Below are 18,708 nucleotides of genomic sequence, written 5' to 3' on the forward strand. Positions count from 1 at the left end.
CCCGCCATCGGTGAAGATTCCCGCCATCCGTCGCCATTTTCAGCCTTCTTCCCGCCTTCCGTGGAGTTTTCCCGCCGTTGGACGCCATCTTGAAGACGTCGCGCGGGAAGAAGAGGGGCGTGGACTCCGAAAGCACGCGAGAACTGAAGCCCCGCCTCACGTCCGGACGTCGCGTAAGGTCCTGGAAGGAGCCCAGCAGACGCCGACGTCACAGGAGCGCGACGGAAGGTCCTCAACCCTGACGATCTACTGCGGAGCCGCGGCCTACGGAAGAGGATCATCGCAAGGTAGGCCACGGTCCACTAGGGGGGAGGAGGATGTCGGATATGGAGGAGAGCTTCACTGCCTCAACCCCCGCCAGCGCCACCGCTGCTGCAGTCATGCCTTTCACCATGCCCTATATCCCGGGAGCGGCCTGGCTACCCCAGTACTCAGGGGAGTCACATACCCTGCATGACTTTAGAGAAAAGCTGGATAGCCTCTTCCAGGTGTACCCCCTCACAGAAGAGCAAAAAGTGAGCATCCTGGTCGCCCAATTAACTGGGGCAGCCCGAAGGGAGGTAAAGTCCTGGCCACCTGGGGGGAGGACTGTCGCAGGGATACTAACCCGGCTGAGGGACACCTTTGATACCCGCACCTCAGCCGAGATCAAGCTTAGATTCTACGGGTGCAAGCAGCGAGCATACGAGAGTATAAGGGACTATGCCCTGAACCTACAAGAGGCCCTGAGAGCCATTAAGCAGACCGACCCTGACGGCGTGGGAGACGAAGACAGGCTGTTGACTGAACAATTTATAGAGGGTTTATATTGCAATGCCCACCGAACCCAGTTGCGGGCAATGGCCTTACAGGACCCTCATCTGGGATTTGCACAGTTCAAGGACAGAGCCATCCGGGTGCTCCGAGAACCGGCACCAGGTGGCGTTGTGACCCACAGACGCCCCACTACCACTTACCACCAGGAGGCAGCACCCTTGTCGGCAGGGCCTGTGGGAGCTGATGCGCAGGCTTTGAACAATGACCCGGCTCCAGACCTGCACCATCAGGTCCAAGAGCTAGCTAAAAGCGTTGCTGCGCTAACCCGAACTGTGCAGTCTTTACAGGTTTCCACTCCAGGGAAGATCCAGCTGGCATTCGGACCGGAGGACATCCCGTGGCGTCGACCAAGGAGGACCCCACCGGCCAGAGGGAGACCCAGCGACCGATACAACGAGGACGGACGACCCATTTGCCGCCGCTGCAATCAACCCGGACATATGGCAAGGTACTGTCCTTTAAACTGGCACAACCTGGGGTAGAGGGCCAACCCCCAGGAAAAAGATCACCAGGCCCATCGAACTGGCGCGACAAATATGTGGGAGGACGTCCAGTCTTACCCGTGGTACTGGATGGCATTCCTATGAGTGCCCTACTGGACACCGGGTCACAGGTCACCACCATCCCGTACGTGCTCTTCAAGCAGTACTGGAATGACTCGGATATCACCCGCTACCCTGACGACGACTTGAGTATCATCGCCAGCAATGGTCAGCCCGTGCCACAGATTGGATTTAAAGAGGTGACCATTAAAATCGGTAGAGTCGAACTGGCAGCACAGGGACTGATCATTGTAGACATTGACAAACACAAGAGTCACCCAAAGATAACTCTAGGAACTAATGTAATTGAAAATTGTCTTGCAGAGGTGATTTTCCTTTTACAGCAGGTTGCCAAGAACGCCAGCTCCGGCGAGCAGCGAGTGCTCCAAAAAGAGATCCGGGCACTGATGCGACGGCAACAGGTGGAACTCTCCGGCGGTGAGATTGGTAGCGTGAGAATGTGTGACCCTTTCCCTATTGCCATGCCCCCAAAAAGTGAAATGATGATTTGGTGCCGGGCAGCTATTGGTCTGAGAGGTAGAGATTACCAGGCAATGGTAGAACCAGTTTACTCAGACAGTAGGCCCACCATCTTGACAGCACGGGGGGTGGTTAATGTATGCCATGGGAGGGTGCCCGTTCGCATAATCAATATCGGGAAGAGGGAAGTGTACCTGCCCCGGTATTCCACGCTAGCCAAATTATATACCATTAACCAAAATGCTATACAATTTGTGGAACCCTTGCCTCCATCTCACCCGGAGGAAGGTAACGGCTCTAAGAAAACAATGGAGGACTGGTGTCAGCAACTACATTTGGGTACTGACTCCACTCCCTCACACCAGAAACAGGGAGTCTATCGGGTGGTTCAAGAGTACGAGAGAGTGTTTAGTAAACACCCGTTAGACTTCGGGCGAGTCAAGGGGGTAGAACACCACATCCCCACGGGAGACCATCCTCCCATAAAAGAGAGGTATCGACCCGTACCCCCTGCACACTACCAACACGCCAAGGGGATGCTTAGAGACATGAAGGAGGCTGGGGTGATCAGGGATAGCTGTAGCCCCTGGGCAGCTCCACTAGTCTTAGTCAAAAAGAAAGACAACACCATGAGGATGTGTGTAGATTACCGGAAAATCAACCGTATCACACACAAGGATGCGTACCCCTTACCAAGGATAGAGGAGTCTTTGGCTGCTTTAAGATCTGCTAACTTCTTCTCTACCTTGGATCTCACTAGTGGGTACTGGCAGGTTCCTGTAGCAGAGGCGGACCGGGAGAAGACCGCATTCACCACCCCGATGGGACTTAGCGAGTTTACCTGTATGCCGTTCGGACTCTGCAACGCACCAGGAACCTTCCAACGATTAATGGAGTGCTGTCTGGGCCACAGAAACTTCGAGACGGTCCTGTTGTACCTGGACGATGTCATCGTATATTCTAAGACTTATAAGGACCACCTGAAACACCTGGCGGAAGTGTTCGAAGCTCTGGCAAGCTACGGCCTAAAGGTGAAACCCTCCAAGTGTCACCTCCTGAAACCAAAGGTGCAGTACCTGGGACACGTGGTGAGCGCTGACGGAGTGGCTCCCGACCCTGATAAGATCACCGCAATTAAGGAATGGCCAAGTCCCTCCAGTGTAAAGGAAGTGCGGCAGTTCCTCGGGTTGGTAGGCTACTACCGCAGGTTCATCCCCGGTTTCACCAAAAAGGCAGCTCCTATGCAGGACCTCCTGATAGGCCAGTCCCGGAAGGCCAAGAACCAGAAGCCGCCCTTCAGATGGGAGAAGTTGGAAGAAGAGTCCTTCCGCCAGCTGAAGATGGCCCTCACGGGGGATGAAATCCTGGCGTACCCGGATTACAGCCAGCCCTTTATCCTCTACACCGACGCAAGTAACATCGGGCTAGGAGCCGTGCTGTCCCAGATCCAGCAGGGGAAAGAGCGAGTAATCGCTTACGCCAGCCGAAAACTGCGACCCACCGAAAGAAACCCTGAGAATTACAGCTCATTTAAGCTAGAGTTCCTTGCAGTGGTGTGGGCAGTCACCGAACGCTTTAAGCACTACCTCGCTTCTTCCCGGTTCGTCGTGTACACGGATAACAACCCGTTGACACACCTGGACACGGCAAGACTCGGTGCCCTAGAGCAGAGATGGATGGCCCGTCTGTCCAACTACGAGTTCACAATCAAATACCGGGCAGGACGCTCCAATACCAACGCGGACGCCCTGTCCAGGATGCCAAACCTACCGGACGTAGGAGAAGATCCAGAGGGACTGGAAGAAGTCGAACTCCCTGCGTTCCACCGTCATGGGACTATCCAGTATTCCCACCGGGTAAGGAGTAAGCAAGCTGCTACGTTTAATCCCTTGCCTCACTACAACTGGGCGGAAACGCAAGACAGTGACCCTGCCGTCCGACTGGTGAAGGAGATGCTGACTCGGCCAGAGGCTCACCTTGACCCAGACGCTCCGGAGGAAGCCAAGCAACTGTGGGCTGAGAAGAGTCGACTGTTCCTTTATAAGGGGAAGTTGTGCCGCCGAATGGTTAACTCCCGGACGCATGAACTAATCTGGCAAGTAGTGGTGCCACGGAGAGACACAGCCGTGGTGATGGAGGCATACCACGACGGGGCTGGACACTTCGGATGGAAGAAGCTGGAGTTCCTGCTGCGCGGGCGGTTCCATTGGGTAGGCATGAGGGGAACCATCGAGAGGTGGTGCAGAGACTGTGGCCCGTGCAACCTGAGGAGGAAGGACCGTGCCAGCCAGAAGACTCCCCTGCAGTCCATCGTCACCCGGCAGCCGTTGGAACTGGTAGCCTTGGATCATGTAAAACTGACCCCAAGCAGAAGTGGCTACGTCTACGCACTAACCATCGTGAATCACTACTCCCGGTTCTTGGTTGTCGTCCCCGTCAAGGACTTAACAGCTCGAACAGCAGCTAGAGCCTTCCAGCAGCATTTCTGCCGTCCACACGGGTACCCGGACCAAGTGTTGACAGACCAGGGACCTGCCTTTGAAGCGGAGGTCTTCCAAGAATTCTGCACTCTGTATGGCTGCCGGAAGATAAGGACGACACCGTATCATCCGCAAACTAATGGACTTTGTGAGAAAATGAACCAGGTGGTGATAGATCTTCTGAAAACATTGCCCTTGGAAGAACGCAGTCTGTGGCCTGAGAGGCTGCCCGACCTAGTGGACCTATACAACCACATCCCGGTAGGTTCCACCATCTGTACCCCGGCTTACCTGATGAGGGCAAGACCTGGGAAGCTACCTGTTGACCTGGAGATGGGAGTCCTGACACCCGAGGACACTTCACCAGAAGCAGACTGGGACACAGAGAGGCAGCAGCAGTACCGGAAAGTACAGGAGAGCGTGGAGCGAAGTCTCTGTCAAGCTAGGGAAAGACAAGAGAAAACTTACAACCAGTGTGCTCCCGCTGTTCCCCTGGTACCCGGAGAGCAGGTCTTGAAGAGGAAAAGGCGGCTCCACAAGTTGGACGACCAGTGGGAGAAGGACCCGTACATCGTACTGCCCTCAAGCCACGACAACCCAAAGGTCTGTACCATCAGTAAAGACGGAGGGGAAACCACAACCATTGTATCCCGGGATCACCTGAAGAAGTGTCCCGAACAGCTACGGAACCCTGAAGAGGAACAAGAAGACCCTCGACCCGTAGAGGAAAGGGAAGATATGGTTAGTACTGTGCTCGGAGACTTCCCTCGGTCTTGGACTCAAGTCAATGGCGCAGATGTGGTACCCGTACTCACCTTCCTCCAACCAGCATCCCAAGCACCAACGGAGCAACAGCTAGAGCTGGAAGAACAGCCGGTCCAGGAGGCAGAAGACCCCACACCAGCAGACCAGGAGGATCAACCCTCTGCTTATAGTGTACCTGCCATGCCTCTAGTGAGCCAAAGGGCCCGTGGACAGCTGCCCAGTTTACCCTTGACAGTTCCTACACCCTGTAGTTCGGGGCTAGACAGTCAGCTCCGTTGGTCCACTAGGGCCACTAGAGGCCAGTTACCCGCACGATGGAGGATTTGAAGTGTATAAGTTGTTTTATTTATGGTTACCTGTTTTTCTTGTTGCTTGTAAATAATTATGTGTTTCTAGTTATTTTTAGGAGTCCTTGGTGGATTTACCGGGAATCCTTGTACAATTAGTTGGAGCGTAACCCAGGATGGACTAAAAGACTGATAAGGACTCGGGGCAGGACAGACCCCTACCTGGTTACGTCTCCCTGTTTTGGTGAAATGGACACCTTTGTTTTCTTCAAAACTGCACCCGGTTGCGGACACGCCGTAACCATCTTTATGTGTTTTTCTTATTGTATTATTATTGTTTATACCTTGTTATGTTTTTTCTAAAAATATGTTTAGTCCCGGAGTACTAAAGTTCACTAGGGGGGAATGTGACACCCCAGGGGTCTGGTTGCCACAGTGATAGAGATATTACGTCTGAGAGCAGGTGGGAGGTCTCTTGGTCAGGGATCCTATGCATGCCACACCTCCTGCCCAGTCCTGGGAGGGGAAGAACTTCCCCTATATAAACCTAGGGCTGAGGCAGGGTTAGTGAGTAGAGAAGAAGTAGAGACAGAGAAAAGAAGCAAATATAGGAACAGAACATCAGGAGCTCTGTGGGAGCAGTGTTACAAGGAGTCAGGGGCTGGCAGCTGCAGAGCTCGCCCTGACTGAGAAGATTTCTTACCGGACCAGGAGTCCGAGGCTGTGGGGACTAACTCCTACCCAGCAGCAGAATCCGTCAGGCAGGGGATTCCAAGTCCTCTGGCCAAGAAACCCGAAGGCACGGTCACACGCATGGGACCAGCACCGCCGTCGTGGAGCGGAAGCTACTAGAAGGCCCCGAGTCACCGGCCATACAGGTGAGCACCACACGGTACACTGAGGGACGTGGGCTACTTATACCCGCCTCTAGCAAGGTAGCCAGAAGAGTACAGTTAGTTTGGGAGGCCTACAACTCCGCCTGGCCAGGGGAGATCCCATCTGCTCAAGGACTGACCAGGCCCCAATCGCTAGCCAGTACTCCGGGAGGGTCTATCTTTGTCACCAGTAAAGACCCTGAACTACACCGTACCGTCTCCGAGTGGTTCCTGCTACCCCCATCATCCACGTCGGCTGCCCTGAGGCCATACCCCTCCCGTTGGGGGTTATACTATCACGCTGCACAATCCTACCACCGGCCTCAGCGGTCTGCCCTGCAGCAGCAGCTCCTTAGCTGTACTCAACGGGTGGCGTAGTCGTCCAACATCTACCGCTGATACATCGCCGCTCAGTTTGACTCCCTGGGCACGGACCGGGTCACCGCCACGAGACTACAACCCTCAACAGATCTGGCTCCGGGTAAGCTCCCGCGTGCGCAACGCAGCGCGACACAGGCCCAGGGGCGCGTCATATACACAGTGACTGCACCAGCAGAATAGTGAGTGCAGCTCTGGAGTGTAATACAGGAGGTAACTCAGGATCAGTAATGTAATGTATGTATACAGTGACTGCACCAGTAGAATAGTGAGTGCAGCTCTGGGGTATAATGCAGGATGTAACTCAGGATCAGTACAGGATCAGTAATCTAATGTATGCACACAGTGACTGCACCAGCAGAATAGTGAGTGCAGCTCTGGAGTATAATACAGGATGTAACTCAGGATCAGTAATGTAATGTATGCATACAGTGACTGCACCAGTAGAATAGTGAGTGCAGCTCTGGGGTATAATGCAGGATGTAACTCAGGATCAGTACAGGATCAGTAATCTAATGTATGCACACAGTGACTGCACCAGCAGAATAGTGAGTGCAGCTCTGGAGTATAATATATGATGCAATTCAGGATCAGTACAGGATCAGTAATGTAATGTATGTTCACAGTGACTGCACCAACAGAATAGTGAGTGCAGCTCTGGGGTATAATACAGGATGTAACTCATGATCAATACAAGATCAGTAATGTAATGTATGTACACAGTTACTGCACCAGCAGAATAGTGAGTGCAGCTCTGGAGTAAAACACAGGATGTAACTAAGGATCAGTACAGAATAAGTAATGTAATGTACGTACACAGTGACTGCACCAGTAGAATAGTGAGTGCAGCTCTGGGGTATAATACTGGTTGTAACTCAGGATCAGTACAGGATCAGTAATGTAATGTATATACACAGTGACTGCACCAGCAGAATAGTGAGTGCAGCTCTGGAGTATAATACAGGATGTATCTCAGGATCAGTAATGTAATATATGTACAAAATGACTGCACTGGAAGAATAGTGAGTGCAGCTCTGGAGTATAATACAGGATGTAATTCAGGATCAGTAATGTGATGTATATACACAGTGACTGCACCAGCAGAATAGTGAGTGCATCTCTGGGGTATAATACAGGATGTAACTCAGGATCAGTAATGTAATGTATGTACACAGTGACTGCACCAGCAGAATAGTGAGTGCAGCTCTGGAGTATAATATAGGATGTAACTCAGGATCAGTAATGTAATGTATGTACACAGTGACTGCACCAGCAGAATAATGAGTGCATTTCTGGAGTATAATACAGGATGTAACTCAGGATCAGTAATGTAATGTATGTACACAGTGACTGCACCAGTAGAATAGTGAGTGCAGCTCTGGGCATAATACTGCTTGTAACTCAGGATCAGTATAGGATCAGAAATGCAATGTATATACACAGTGACTGCACCAGCAGAATAGCGAGTGCAGCTCTGGAGTATAATACAGGATGTAACTCAGGATCAGTACAGGGTCAGTAATGTAATGTACGTACACAGTGACTGCACCAGCAGAATATTGAGTGCAATTCTGGGGTATAATACAGGATGTAACTCAGGATCCGTAATGTAATGCATGTACACAGTGACTGCACCAGAAGAATATTGAGTGCAGCTCTGGAGTATAATACAGGATGTAACTCAGGATCAGTACAGGATCAGTAATGTAATGTATGTACACAGTGACTGCACCAGCAGAATAGTGAGTTCAGCTCTGGAGTATAATACAGGATGTTACTCAGGATCAGTACAGGATCAGTATTGTAATGTATGTACACAGTGACTGCACAAGCAGAATAGTGAGTGCAGCTCTGGAGTATAATACAGGATGTAACTTAGGATCAGTACAGGATCAGTAATGTAATGTATGTACACAGTGACTGCACCAGAAGAATAGTGAGTGCAGCTCTGGAGTATAATACAGGATGTAACTCAGGATCAGTACAGGATCAGTAATGTAATGTATATACACAGTGACTGCACCAGCAGAATAGTGAGTGCAGCTCTGAAGTATAATACAGGATGTAACTCAGGGTCAGTACAGGATCAGTAATGTAATGTAAAATTTAACAGCCTCATTAGGAAGTAGGCACCAACATTAGGGTTACAATAGAAATGAATAATACCCATAGAGATTTTCCACAAGACAGGAGGGGTTCCGAGAGGTAGGGCAGGGTGTCACCGAGGGCTACAAAGGTAAAAGGCCCCCCCCAACGCGCGTTTCGCCTTGGAGCACAAGGGGCTTTCTCAAGAGGCTCCTCTTGTTACCCTAATGTCGGTCCATACTTCCTACTGAGGCTGTTAAATTTTATCCAGATATAGTAACTCATACACATATATATTTACCTATGTCATCCATATTGGAAATATTGGGGCCCCTTGTGTATGGACATGGTATCGCTTGACCTAATCCATTTTCCCCATGTCTTGTTGTTTCTAATATGTACTTTACACTATTGTCATTTTAATAGGAATATTTTCTAATAAAATCTATTTTATGCCATAAATACTCATGTTTCTCCTTTATGATATCTTGCTGTTTGAGTAGGCTTTTTTGTGGTTTGGGCCCGGCATTGTTTTACCGACCTCTTATTCCGATTTGTATACAATATGTGGATCTTTTTTTGTTTGTACTCAGTATAGAGCAGGGGTGGAGAAGTGACTATTGACTCAGGATGAGTGAGTTCTATCTGGGCTTCTCGTTTTACTTTTCCACAACCATTTAGGCATTACTTTTCCGCGAAAAATCCCTTTAACTGAAACGACTTCTGAAACAATTACCACTTCCACCCTAGATGTGCTGCTGCCTATCATATGAATCATAGAATCATAGAATGGTAGAGTTGGAAGGGACCTCCTGGGTCATCTGGTCCAACCCCCTGCTCAAAGCAGGATTCACTAGATCATCTCAGACAGATGTCTGTCCAGCCTCTGTTTGAAGACGTCCATTGAAGGGGAACTCACCACCTCTCGTGGCAGCCTGTTCCACTCATTAATCACCCTAACTGTCAAAAAGTTTTTTCTAATATCTAATCTGTGTCTCCTCCCATTTAGTTTCATCCCATTGCTTCTAGTCTTTCCTTGTGCAAATGAGAATAAAGATGATCCTTCTACAATGTGACAGCCCTTGACATATTTGTAGACAGCTATTAAGTCTCCTCTCAGTCTTCTTTTTTGCAAGCTAAACATTCCCAAATCCTGCAACCGTTCCTCATAGGACATGGTTTGCAGACCAGTCACCATTCTGGTCGCTCTTCTCTGAACTTGCTCCAGTTTGTCGATGTCTTTTTTAAAATGTGGTGCCCAAAACTGTACACAGTATTCCAGTGTTATGTGTTCCATCATGTTTGCCTTTTTTCTGTATTCAATAGTAACCGTTTATTTCATAAATTAAAAGCTCACATGAAAATAAACAACTTTGTAATATATTATTATTATTTATTTATATAGCACCATTTATATATTACATTATATATCTTATCAGAGCATTTTGATAGGATATTTCATTTATTGTAAATTACGGTGCTGTGCTCGTTGCTTTTGTTTAGGAGAATGTGGCTGAGTTGAAATACAGGCTCCTCATTTATAGATAATTATATTATTATATTAACATTGTATTGCTGAGTGACATCCTTCCCTGCATTTATGTTGTTTTTTAGTAATTTCATGCTTTATACTCCAGTTACCTCTGGAGCTGCACCCAGGATTCTGCTGGCTGCTGTTTGGAATTTATTAGTGTCGACAGATGAATTCCTGACAGCTGACCTCTTGCCATTCACAGCAATCTGTTGTAGTTTATTGTGGAAGAAACATTCCTTCTGCTGTACACTGTCTCCTCTGCAACATGGCAATGCAATGTGTACATTGGCCAGCAGGAGGCTCCAGCGAGACGTGCTATCCTCACAACTGAAAATTACCAGCAGGACTAAGAACTCTGAATGTAACTGTCGCATAAAGCAAGGTATTTTAGAAAATGATGGAAGTCTTCCATATTTCATATTTGTAGATTTGGAGAATAAGGCTATGTTCACACATCATGGTTTTATCAGCATTTTTTGACGCGTTTTTTGACGCGTTTTTATGCAAATTTTCAGCTGCGTTTTACAGTACCAGCAAACTCTATGAGATTCCAGAAATTGCATGCACACATCATGGTTTTTTTTTGGTCAGGATTTTGTGTTTTGCATGTATTTTTTTTACAAAATAGAACATGTCCCTTCTTTCAGCGTTTTTTCACCCATTGGAAGTAATGGTGGTGGTGAAAAAATTGCTGAAAAAAATGCACCAAAAACGCAGGGGTCAAGTTTTCAGCGTTTTTTTCAGCGTTTTTTGTGCCTAAACCAGAATGAGGTGTTATTCCAAAAATAATAAGTTATCCCCTGTCCATTGGACTTGCAGATTGCTGGGGTTCCAACTGCTGAAAACCCCAATTATTACAAGAATGATTATCTGCAGGGTAGTGCTGGAAAAAAAGAAAAAAGAAAAGATAGATCTCATCAAGTAGGAATAATGAGAGTTGCAAAAAAATTATTTATTTTTTTCTTAAATGAAAACATGCTATGCATTTGCAAGCCGGTTGACCTCTGCACAGCTAGACAATGTGAGCACTACTTAGTATATCACCCGTATCTTGCCCTATGTTTTTACACTATGGAGTACTCCCTTTGTTATGTTTTACAAGAATGGCTCTCCAGAACCCTCAAAAAAGGATTCTTCAGAGCCCTTTCTTGCATTCAGTTGAAATGTGCATGTTTGTCTCCATTTTATTCATTTTTTATGGGACTGCCAGAAAAAGTGGAGTTCTGTGCTCAAACTTCTCCAGCAGATCCACAGACAATAAATGAAGCAGAGGTCAAGCATGAACATCTTCACTCCATTCAAGTTAAGAGCTTTGCAGACTCCCTTTCTCAGGGTTTCCGAACAGCACTGTTCTTGGGATCACTGGAAGTCCCAGTACGGTATTCATCACACTATGGATAGGGAATAATTTGATATTTTTGTAATAATCCTTTAATAGATTTTTAGTGATACAACTGTAATGGATAAGTGGGTAATATGGGGCCTGGAAACGGATGGCAGAGCCTCAGACTGACTCAGACATGAAAAACAGGCATAAGCATTATGGTAGCTACTGAGGCTTGTTGGAAGCTGAGTGGAGTCTTCATGTTCCAATTTACTGGATGTAATAACATATATATCATTCTATTTGTTGTTCCGTTTGGAAAGAATCACCTTGGGCATAGAAAACATGTTCTTTTGATTGTTCTTATGCTTCCTAAATTTATCTTTGTTACTTCTCCATTATTTTCCATCAATCTAACCACTGAGCTAAAGATGTAATACAGAATATACCATTTTGTGCTTGGAGAAAACCTCAAAAGGTTATTGGCCAGTCTTATTTGGCTCCCAAGTACTCAACAATGGCAGCTTCCATCAGTCATCATCATATTCACATCATTCTCACAGATGGTCATCTTCAGTATTGAGCGCACCAACAGGGGCCACCTAAAGTTAGTGCTAGTGAGAGCCAGGATGAATAGCAGAGATGAGGGTATTAAGCATAAGGGATGGAGAGGCTCCATGAGCATTGCTACATAATTATGCCATCATCCAGAGATCTTGAGTGAGAGACACAATGGGGTAAGTGTTAGTGAGAAAAGAATCCAGGAGTTGGGATGACGATAGCAGGTATAAGATGGCTACTGCACAGCTTGCCGTCATGCACCAACATAACCACAATGTCTTGCTGGCCAGACCTTTATCGTAAGTGACAGCTAACCTCATCCAAACCCTGGATTCTCAGCTGATATCGTGGATAATAGAGAAATTGTGAGAACTGTCCAATGGAAGAATCAAAGGAAACTAAAAGAAATTTAGCAGTTGTATACAGGTACACGGCTTGTACATATTCTGGTCTTTTCTGTGGTAGCATACGGATGCGAAACCTGGACAATAAAGAAACAAGACAGAAGAAGAATCGATGGCTTCAAAATGTGGTGCTGGAGAAGGATGTTATCAATACCATGGATGGTAAAAAGAACAAATAAATCAATTTTGGAACAAATAAAGGCAGACATGACACTTGAAGTAAAGATCGCCAAGCTATGACTTGCCTACTTTGGATATATGACATGAAGAGAGCAATCACTGAAGAAGGATGACGGAAGAGGAAGAATAGAAGGAACAAGACAAAGAGGAAGACCAGAAACAAGATAACAGTGGAGAAGACCCTGGTGGACCTATCTAGGCTTGCACAAGATCAATCTTCCTACAGATCGTTCAGTCATCAAGTTGCCATGGCTCAAGATCGAGCTGAAGGCTGCTAAATAATGTGTCCAGGTAAAGGAAAAACATTGAATCTTCTCATTTTTATTCATGTCCCCACATGTATAGTGAGCATCGCTCACTATACAGAACTCTAAAGGCCTTCTGAAATGACTTGCCATGTCCACCATGTGACCCAAGTTCTTTCTTTTTCCTTATGATCCCCGGCTACCCTGCTACTAATGATGGCAACTTTGACTACATCCTTGGTTGTGACTTCAATTCTACAGTCTTCAGTAAAATCTCAGAAATAGCAAACTGGGAATCCCCTTTCAGCAACTCTAATACCTCCTTACTAGCTTTAAGGTCAGAGGTCACTTAAATGATTGATGACCTGTTCTTAGGTTAGGCCATAAACATTAGATCACAGAAGATCTAATTCTAAGAACCATCCATCACCCATCTACTGTTTAAAGGGGCTGCATCTCTGCATTTTTGACAACACTGATCCATAAATTTTCTAGTAGCTGGGCTAGGTATTTCTGTCAGGTCTTAGATATGCAAAAATGAGATGTAAACCTATAATGAAAAGCCACAATGGTTTCTCCTCTTCCTTATGTTGATTCTTTCTACCACTTCAGAGGAGGTAATGAGTCTAATTGGCCAGTTTCATCTTCTTTGCAGAGTCTTTCAGGAATCCAATAAATAAAAGATATCGTGTAACCTATTTTGAAGCCTTGATCGCCACTAGCCCCCTCCATTGCATCTATTGCTTCAGTCTTTCTGGTACACTTGGACTTCATAATATCTGGAATCTGCCATTTGTTTAGTATATTAGCTGTAATTTTTTTTCACCTATGAACCCAGTTATTCCTCTTCCACAGATGGTGTATAGACCCAGCCAAGGTACACGCTGCACCCTAATTCCTCCTCAGGACAAGGGAGCGCCATCTTCACTTTGAGGTTGTAGTTCAACATTCCAAAAATTCTTCCAAAGTTCCTAATAAATTCTGGAATATAGACAGTGCTTTAGGATAATCTCAAATGCACGTCAAGGCCACTAAGAACCAAACCTATCTCAAGAATGGGTCCTGAATAGTGTTGAGCGAGCGTGCTCATCTAATCATTTAAATGAGCATGCACGGGTGCTCGTCGAGTAGTTTCGGCGTGCTTGGCATCTATGTTTAAGCCGCCGCAGCTGCATGTGTAGCGGCTGTTAGACAGCTGTGAGACATGCAGGGATTTCCTGATGGTTAAGCAATCCCTGCATGTGTCACAGCTGACTAACAGCCGCGACACATGCAGCCTCGGTGGCTCAAACACAGATGCCAAGCACGACGAAACTACTTGGTGAGCATCCGAGTGTGCTCATTTAAAGGGTTAAACGAGCATGCTCGCTCAACACTAGTCCTGAGAATAAGTCTACAGCTGCTGTGAATGGAAAAGTGGCTGGTCATGATCTTCTCTATGTACATCATGGTAGCTCAGTGGATAACACTGTTGCTTTAGCAGCGCTGGGATCAAGTGTTAAAATCCCACCCAGGACAACATCTGAAAGGAGTTTGTATGTTCTACCCATGTTTTGTAGATTTTCTCCCATGCTCCAAAACATACTGATTGGGAATTTAATTTGTGAGCCCCAATGGGAACATCAATGGAAATATCTGTACAGCACTGTGCAATATGGTGGCACAATATAAGATGGCAAAATAAATACATTCTCTCTATAGTCATCTCATAAAGGGTTCAGAAAATAGCCAACCATGACTGTTCAGCTATTTATGAAACTCCCATGGAAGTGAATGGAGAAAGTTTGAGATGGTGCCAAGTCCTTGAGATAGACTTGCGTCCCTACGGTTGACCCTACAATGAAAAGACATTTATGGAAATATCTGTGTATATTCTACAAATGTCTGACATGTGAATAACTTTTAAACATCTCCATACCCTGGGTTTTCGTTAAAGAAATGATCCAGTTAAAATTATGTTCAGTCTCCAATAAATTTACTGTATGACACTTCACTCCATCCCTGAAATCCCTACTGCACTTTGGTCCAATAATAGAGATTTAAAGAGATTGTTTTCTGAATAGATGAATGTTGTGGCTCCATAAACCCTTGGAGGTCAACTTTTATCACTGGGGAATAGTGACCACTGCAGGTGAAATGTAGCATTACGTTCAGTCTATTCCACTGAATGGTCAATCATGTGTACAGGAATGGTCAGCCTTACCAGACTGAAAGTGGGCTCTCCACTTTGGCCAGTAGACGGGGAACATAAGGACGATCCCCCATACATGAACTAATAGATCAAATGGAAAGTGGGAGGCAACTCCAAGCAGGATAGTGTTAGTTTGGACTTATGCATAGCCCCTGACCATGTCTGCATACAGAACATGAACGCTCTACAGAAGAATTCCATATTCTGACACTATGTCTCTGGCACCGGACTAAGGAATCTGGAATGTCGAAGTCACAGTAACGGGACAGGCTCTGAAGTATTAATAAACTAGAAGGACATGAACTCCGACACTGAGAGAAAGGCCAAAAGATGCATTCCACAATGCAACCAAGTACACAAGTTCATAGGAAGAAAGATGATAACTGCTTGGAATACAAGCAATGGTTTCAAGAGAGATGGGGAATATTAAAGGTGCTAACTTCAGAAAAGCTCCCAGGAAAGGAGACAATGACAGTCTGAGCCGGACTGGAAAAGACCATAATACATTCCTATCATACTCTCTACGTAAAGCAGTGCAATTCCCAACATGAACATAATACATTCCTATCACACTCTCTATGTAAAACAGTGCCATTCCCAATGTGACTAATCCCATAATTCAATTGTATTATTCTCTCTATGTAGAATACTGCAATCCCCAACATGATCACAATATAATCCTATCATACTTTATTCATAGAACACTAAAACTCCGAACATAGCTGAAGCACAGCACAAAGTCTGACTCCATACAAATCATATTATACATTGTTTGCTTTCTGTAGTCATCTAATATCTCATTTTTCAATTTTCCATTAAGGCTGGTCTGCAGTGGAAGGTAATGGAGGAGGGGGTTATTAACCGTTGCTGTGCACGGCAGAGATGCATTCACTCTAAATATACACAATATGCCCAACACATTGGGTGTGGTCACTCACTCACTGTATAACCCGATATGTTTGGCCATGGCCCAACTCTCTGCTGGCAGCGATCCCTTGTCATTTCCCTGCCATCACTACTATGGCCCAGCGAAACTCTCCAAATAGATCCAAGTCAATTCCCAGCTCAGAAACACAAACAACAAAATAAACAAAATGTAAAACTTCCATCTAGAGGAAATAAACTACAATTTATATCAATCTTACAGGGATTGTTCAGCATTATGATATTGATGACCTGTCCGACACTCAGTTCCCCACGGTCAATAGTTTTTAAATCCGGTGCCGGCTGGATGTGGGCAGAGCAGCTCCATTCACATGTATCGATCATGACCAAGATCTGCTGCTCAGCTCCTATGTAAATTAATAGGAGCTGAGCTTCAATTCTTGGCAACGGCCACTTCAAAGATGTTCCAGCTCTGTATACTGTATACTCTTTACATCCAGTTGGCACCAGAGATTAAAACAACTAATTGGTGGATATTTAATTTGAAATTGATGACCTATCCAAATGATCCTAAGCACAGGTCATCAATATAATCAGATTGGAGAACCCCTTTAAACTTAAGAAACTTAATGACATTGACTATATCAGCCACCTTAGCTTCCATAGGGTTCTTATTCTTAGGAAAGAAATATACCAATGCAGAACTTGGGGCTGGGGGTATTACATTCGAGTCATCCATTACTGATAGCTATGATGGTGGATATATTATGGCTTCCTTAGGAGAAGGAGGGATTTAAGAAGCTCAAAATTGCCTGAATTTTCAATGAAGCTCTCTTTAAAACGGTTGTCACATCCGACACATTCATTGCATATTTACAAGATCCCACCCACATGTATTTCAAGAAAGGGGTCCCTTCATAAGCTCTTAGGAATGGAAATCTGTTAGCAAATATGTTACTTTTTCTATTTATTAGTGTATGAACCTCCCATAGAAATTAAAGTGCTGAAGACACCTTCAGTTCCTGACACAGCACGGTCTCGTTCTTGAGAAATTGCAGGTTCTAATAATGAAACTCCCATGAAATGGACATTGATAGCATATACAAAGCTCCTTTAAAAGAGGCAACACTTGCACATTGTTCACATTTATGAATGCTCTACATAGGGATTTCGCATGAAGAGATAGTACCACGTAAAAAAAAATTTAATAGAGCCCTACAAATATATACGTGTCCCTTTCCCATGTACACCAACAACCTTCCATCCATTCACCTAAACATCTCGTGACAAAGACAGAAATGCCATTTTATAGATTGTCCCCATATTTCTTCCAATCCCCTTACTAACCCAACTTGTTACCCTTATAGAAGAAGCATCAAAAGTTACCATAATTATTTTCACTGGGAGAACATGATTGTCCCTATAAAGGCAAAAAAGACACATTCGTCTGAACTCAAAGCTAAAAAAAAAGTTTCTGCCAGTGACATAAAGGAAACATTGTGGCCTAGAATTTACCACAACTTTTAGAAAAGTATGTAAAGCGAGAGTAGAGAGGAGGATAAGCATAAACTTTACAATACCCATTCATCTTGTGGTTTCTTGGTTTCCTTCATATCTGAGGCTTGTGGTTTCACACATCTTCTGAGTGTAACAACTGCAACCACTTGTCTTATTTCTGCACCATCTTCATGATATATCACTTTTCAGAACACCCACAAAGCATCATAAAATACTTAACCTTAACTTTAAAAAAAACTTTAATTCTCATAGTCATATCCAACTAGACCTGCCATCCAAATGCTGATTATAAACAGATATATTCATATTTCCTATTTTATAATTTAGAATTCTATCTTATAATAAAGACAGGTAAACATATAGATGTAGAGGTTGTTAACACGACATGACTTAAGTGCCGATGATAATGATGACGTAAATCAAAAGTTTTCTTAAAGTTGTAAAAAGAATTAAATAAAAACTCCCTGAATTCTAGAGATTTTTTTATCTATAAGATGGGCTGAAAATGCAGATGTAGAAGACCTGAGTTTGTCATATTACTATTATGTGTTAATTGTGGTTTTCCATAAGTAACTAACTATTTTATGAGCTTTGAATGAAGAATATTTTAGCTTAGAGCTTAGTAATTTTAGTCTAAGATACACATTACATTGAGAATATCATTGGGAGGAATGAGTATTCCCCTTCTATTTATATGCTCTCCATACCAGCTCAGTGGTCATATTACAGAAATCATTACTTCATGTTAATTCCTTTAATAAAATAACTGTCCTTACCTGTGGCTGCAATAGCAGACAGGAGGCAGGTGATCAGCAGACAAGAGCTCATTGTCCTCGCAGCTTCCAGGACTATTATAGGAAAAGAGCTTTAATCTCAGCTGTCCGTGCTCTGTTATAATTCATCCATGGGTGTTGCCAGAACTCGGCAGATGGGATAGGGAGGGAGGATACACCAGGAGATGACACGTTCCATTAACACAACTTAAGGTTTGCTTATTTATTTTTCTATTATTAACCCCTCTATGACCACAAACTTTTTTTCTCAACTTTCAAATTTGATTTTATTTGCAAATTAACAAACTTAATGCAAAGAGGAAAACTGAATGCAACTATAATTATCTATTCTTTATAACATTTTTGTTTTAAAGGAATGCTATGG

At 45.0% G+C, this 18,708-nt stretch overlaps 1 protein-coding gene across 2 annotated transcripts in view; it reads right to left on the bottom strand.

The window, feature by feature from the left end:
• LOC141172972 (phospholipase A2 inhibitor and Ly6/PLAUR domain-containing protein-like) overlaps positions 1-18,479 on the bottom strand; it is a 113,599-nt gene extending 95,120 nt beyond the window's left edge. The window contains exon 1 of one of the 2 annotated variants that reach the window (XM_073657583.1): positions 17,613-17,634. In XM_073657583.1, the coding sequence (XP_073513684.1) occupies positions 17,613-17,616 (4 nt within the window). In that variant the 5' untranslated portion in view covers positions 17,617-17,634. Of the gene's footprint in view, positions 1-17,612; positions 17,635-18,326 lie in introns of those variants that run through there. The other variant, XM_073657582.1, reaches the window with a different exon arrangement.
• Between the last annotated feature and the right edge of the window lie 229 nt (positions 18,480-18,708).

The sequence above is a fragment of the Phyllobates terribilis genome, unplaced genomic scaffold (assembly GCF_046119375.1).
Source record: "Phyllobates terribilis strain yellow unplaced genomic scaffold, ASM4611937v1 Scaffold_12__6_contigs__length_324123572, whole genome shotgun sequence".
NCBI lineage: Eukaryota > Metazoa > Chordata > Amphibia > Anura > Dendrobatidae > Phyllobates > Phyllobates terribilis.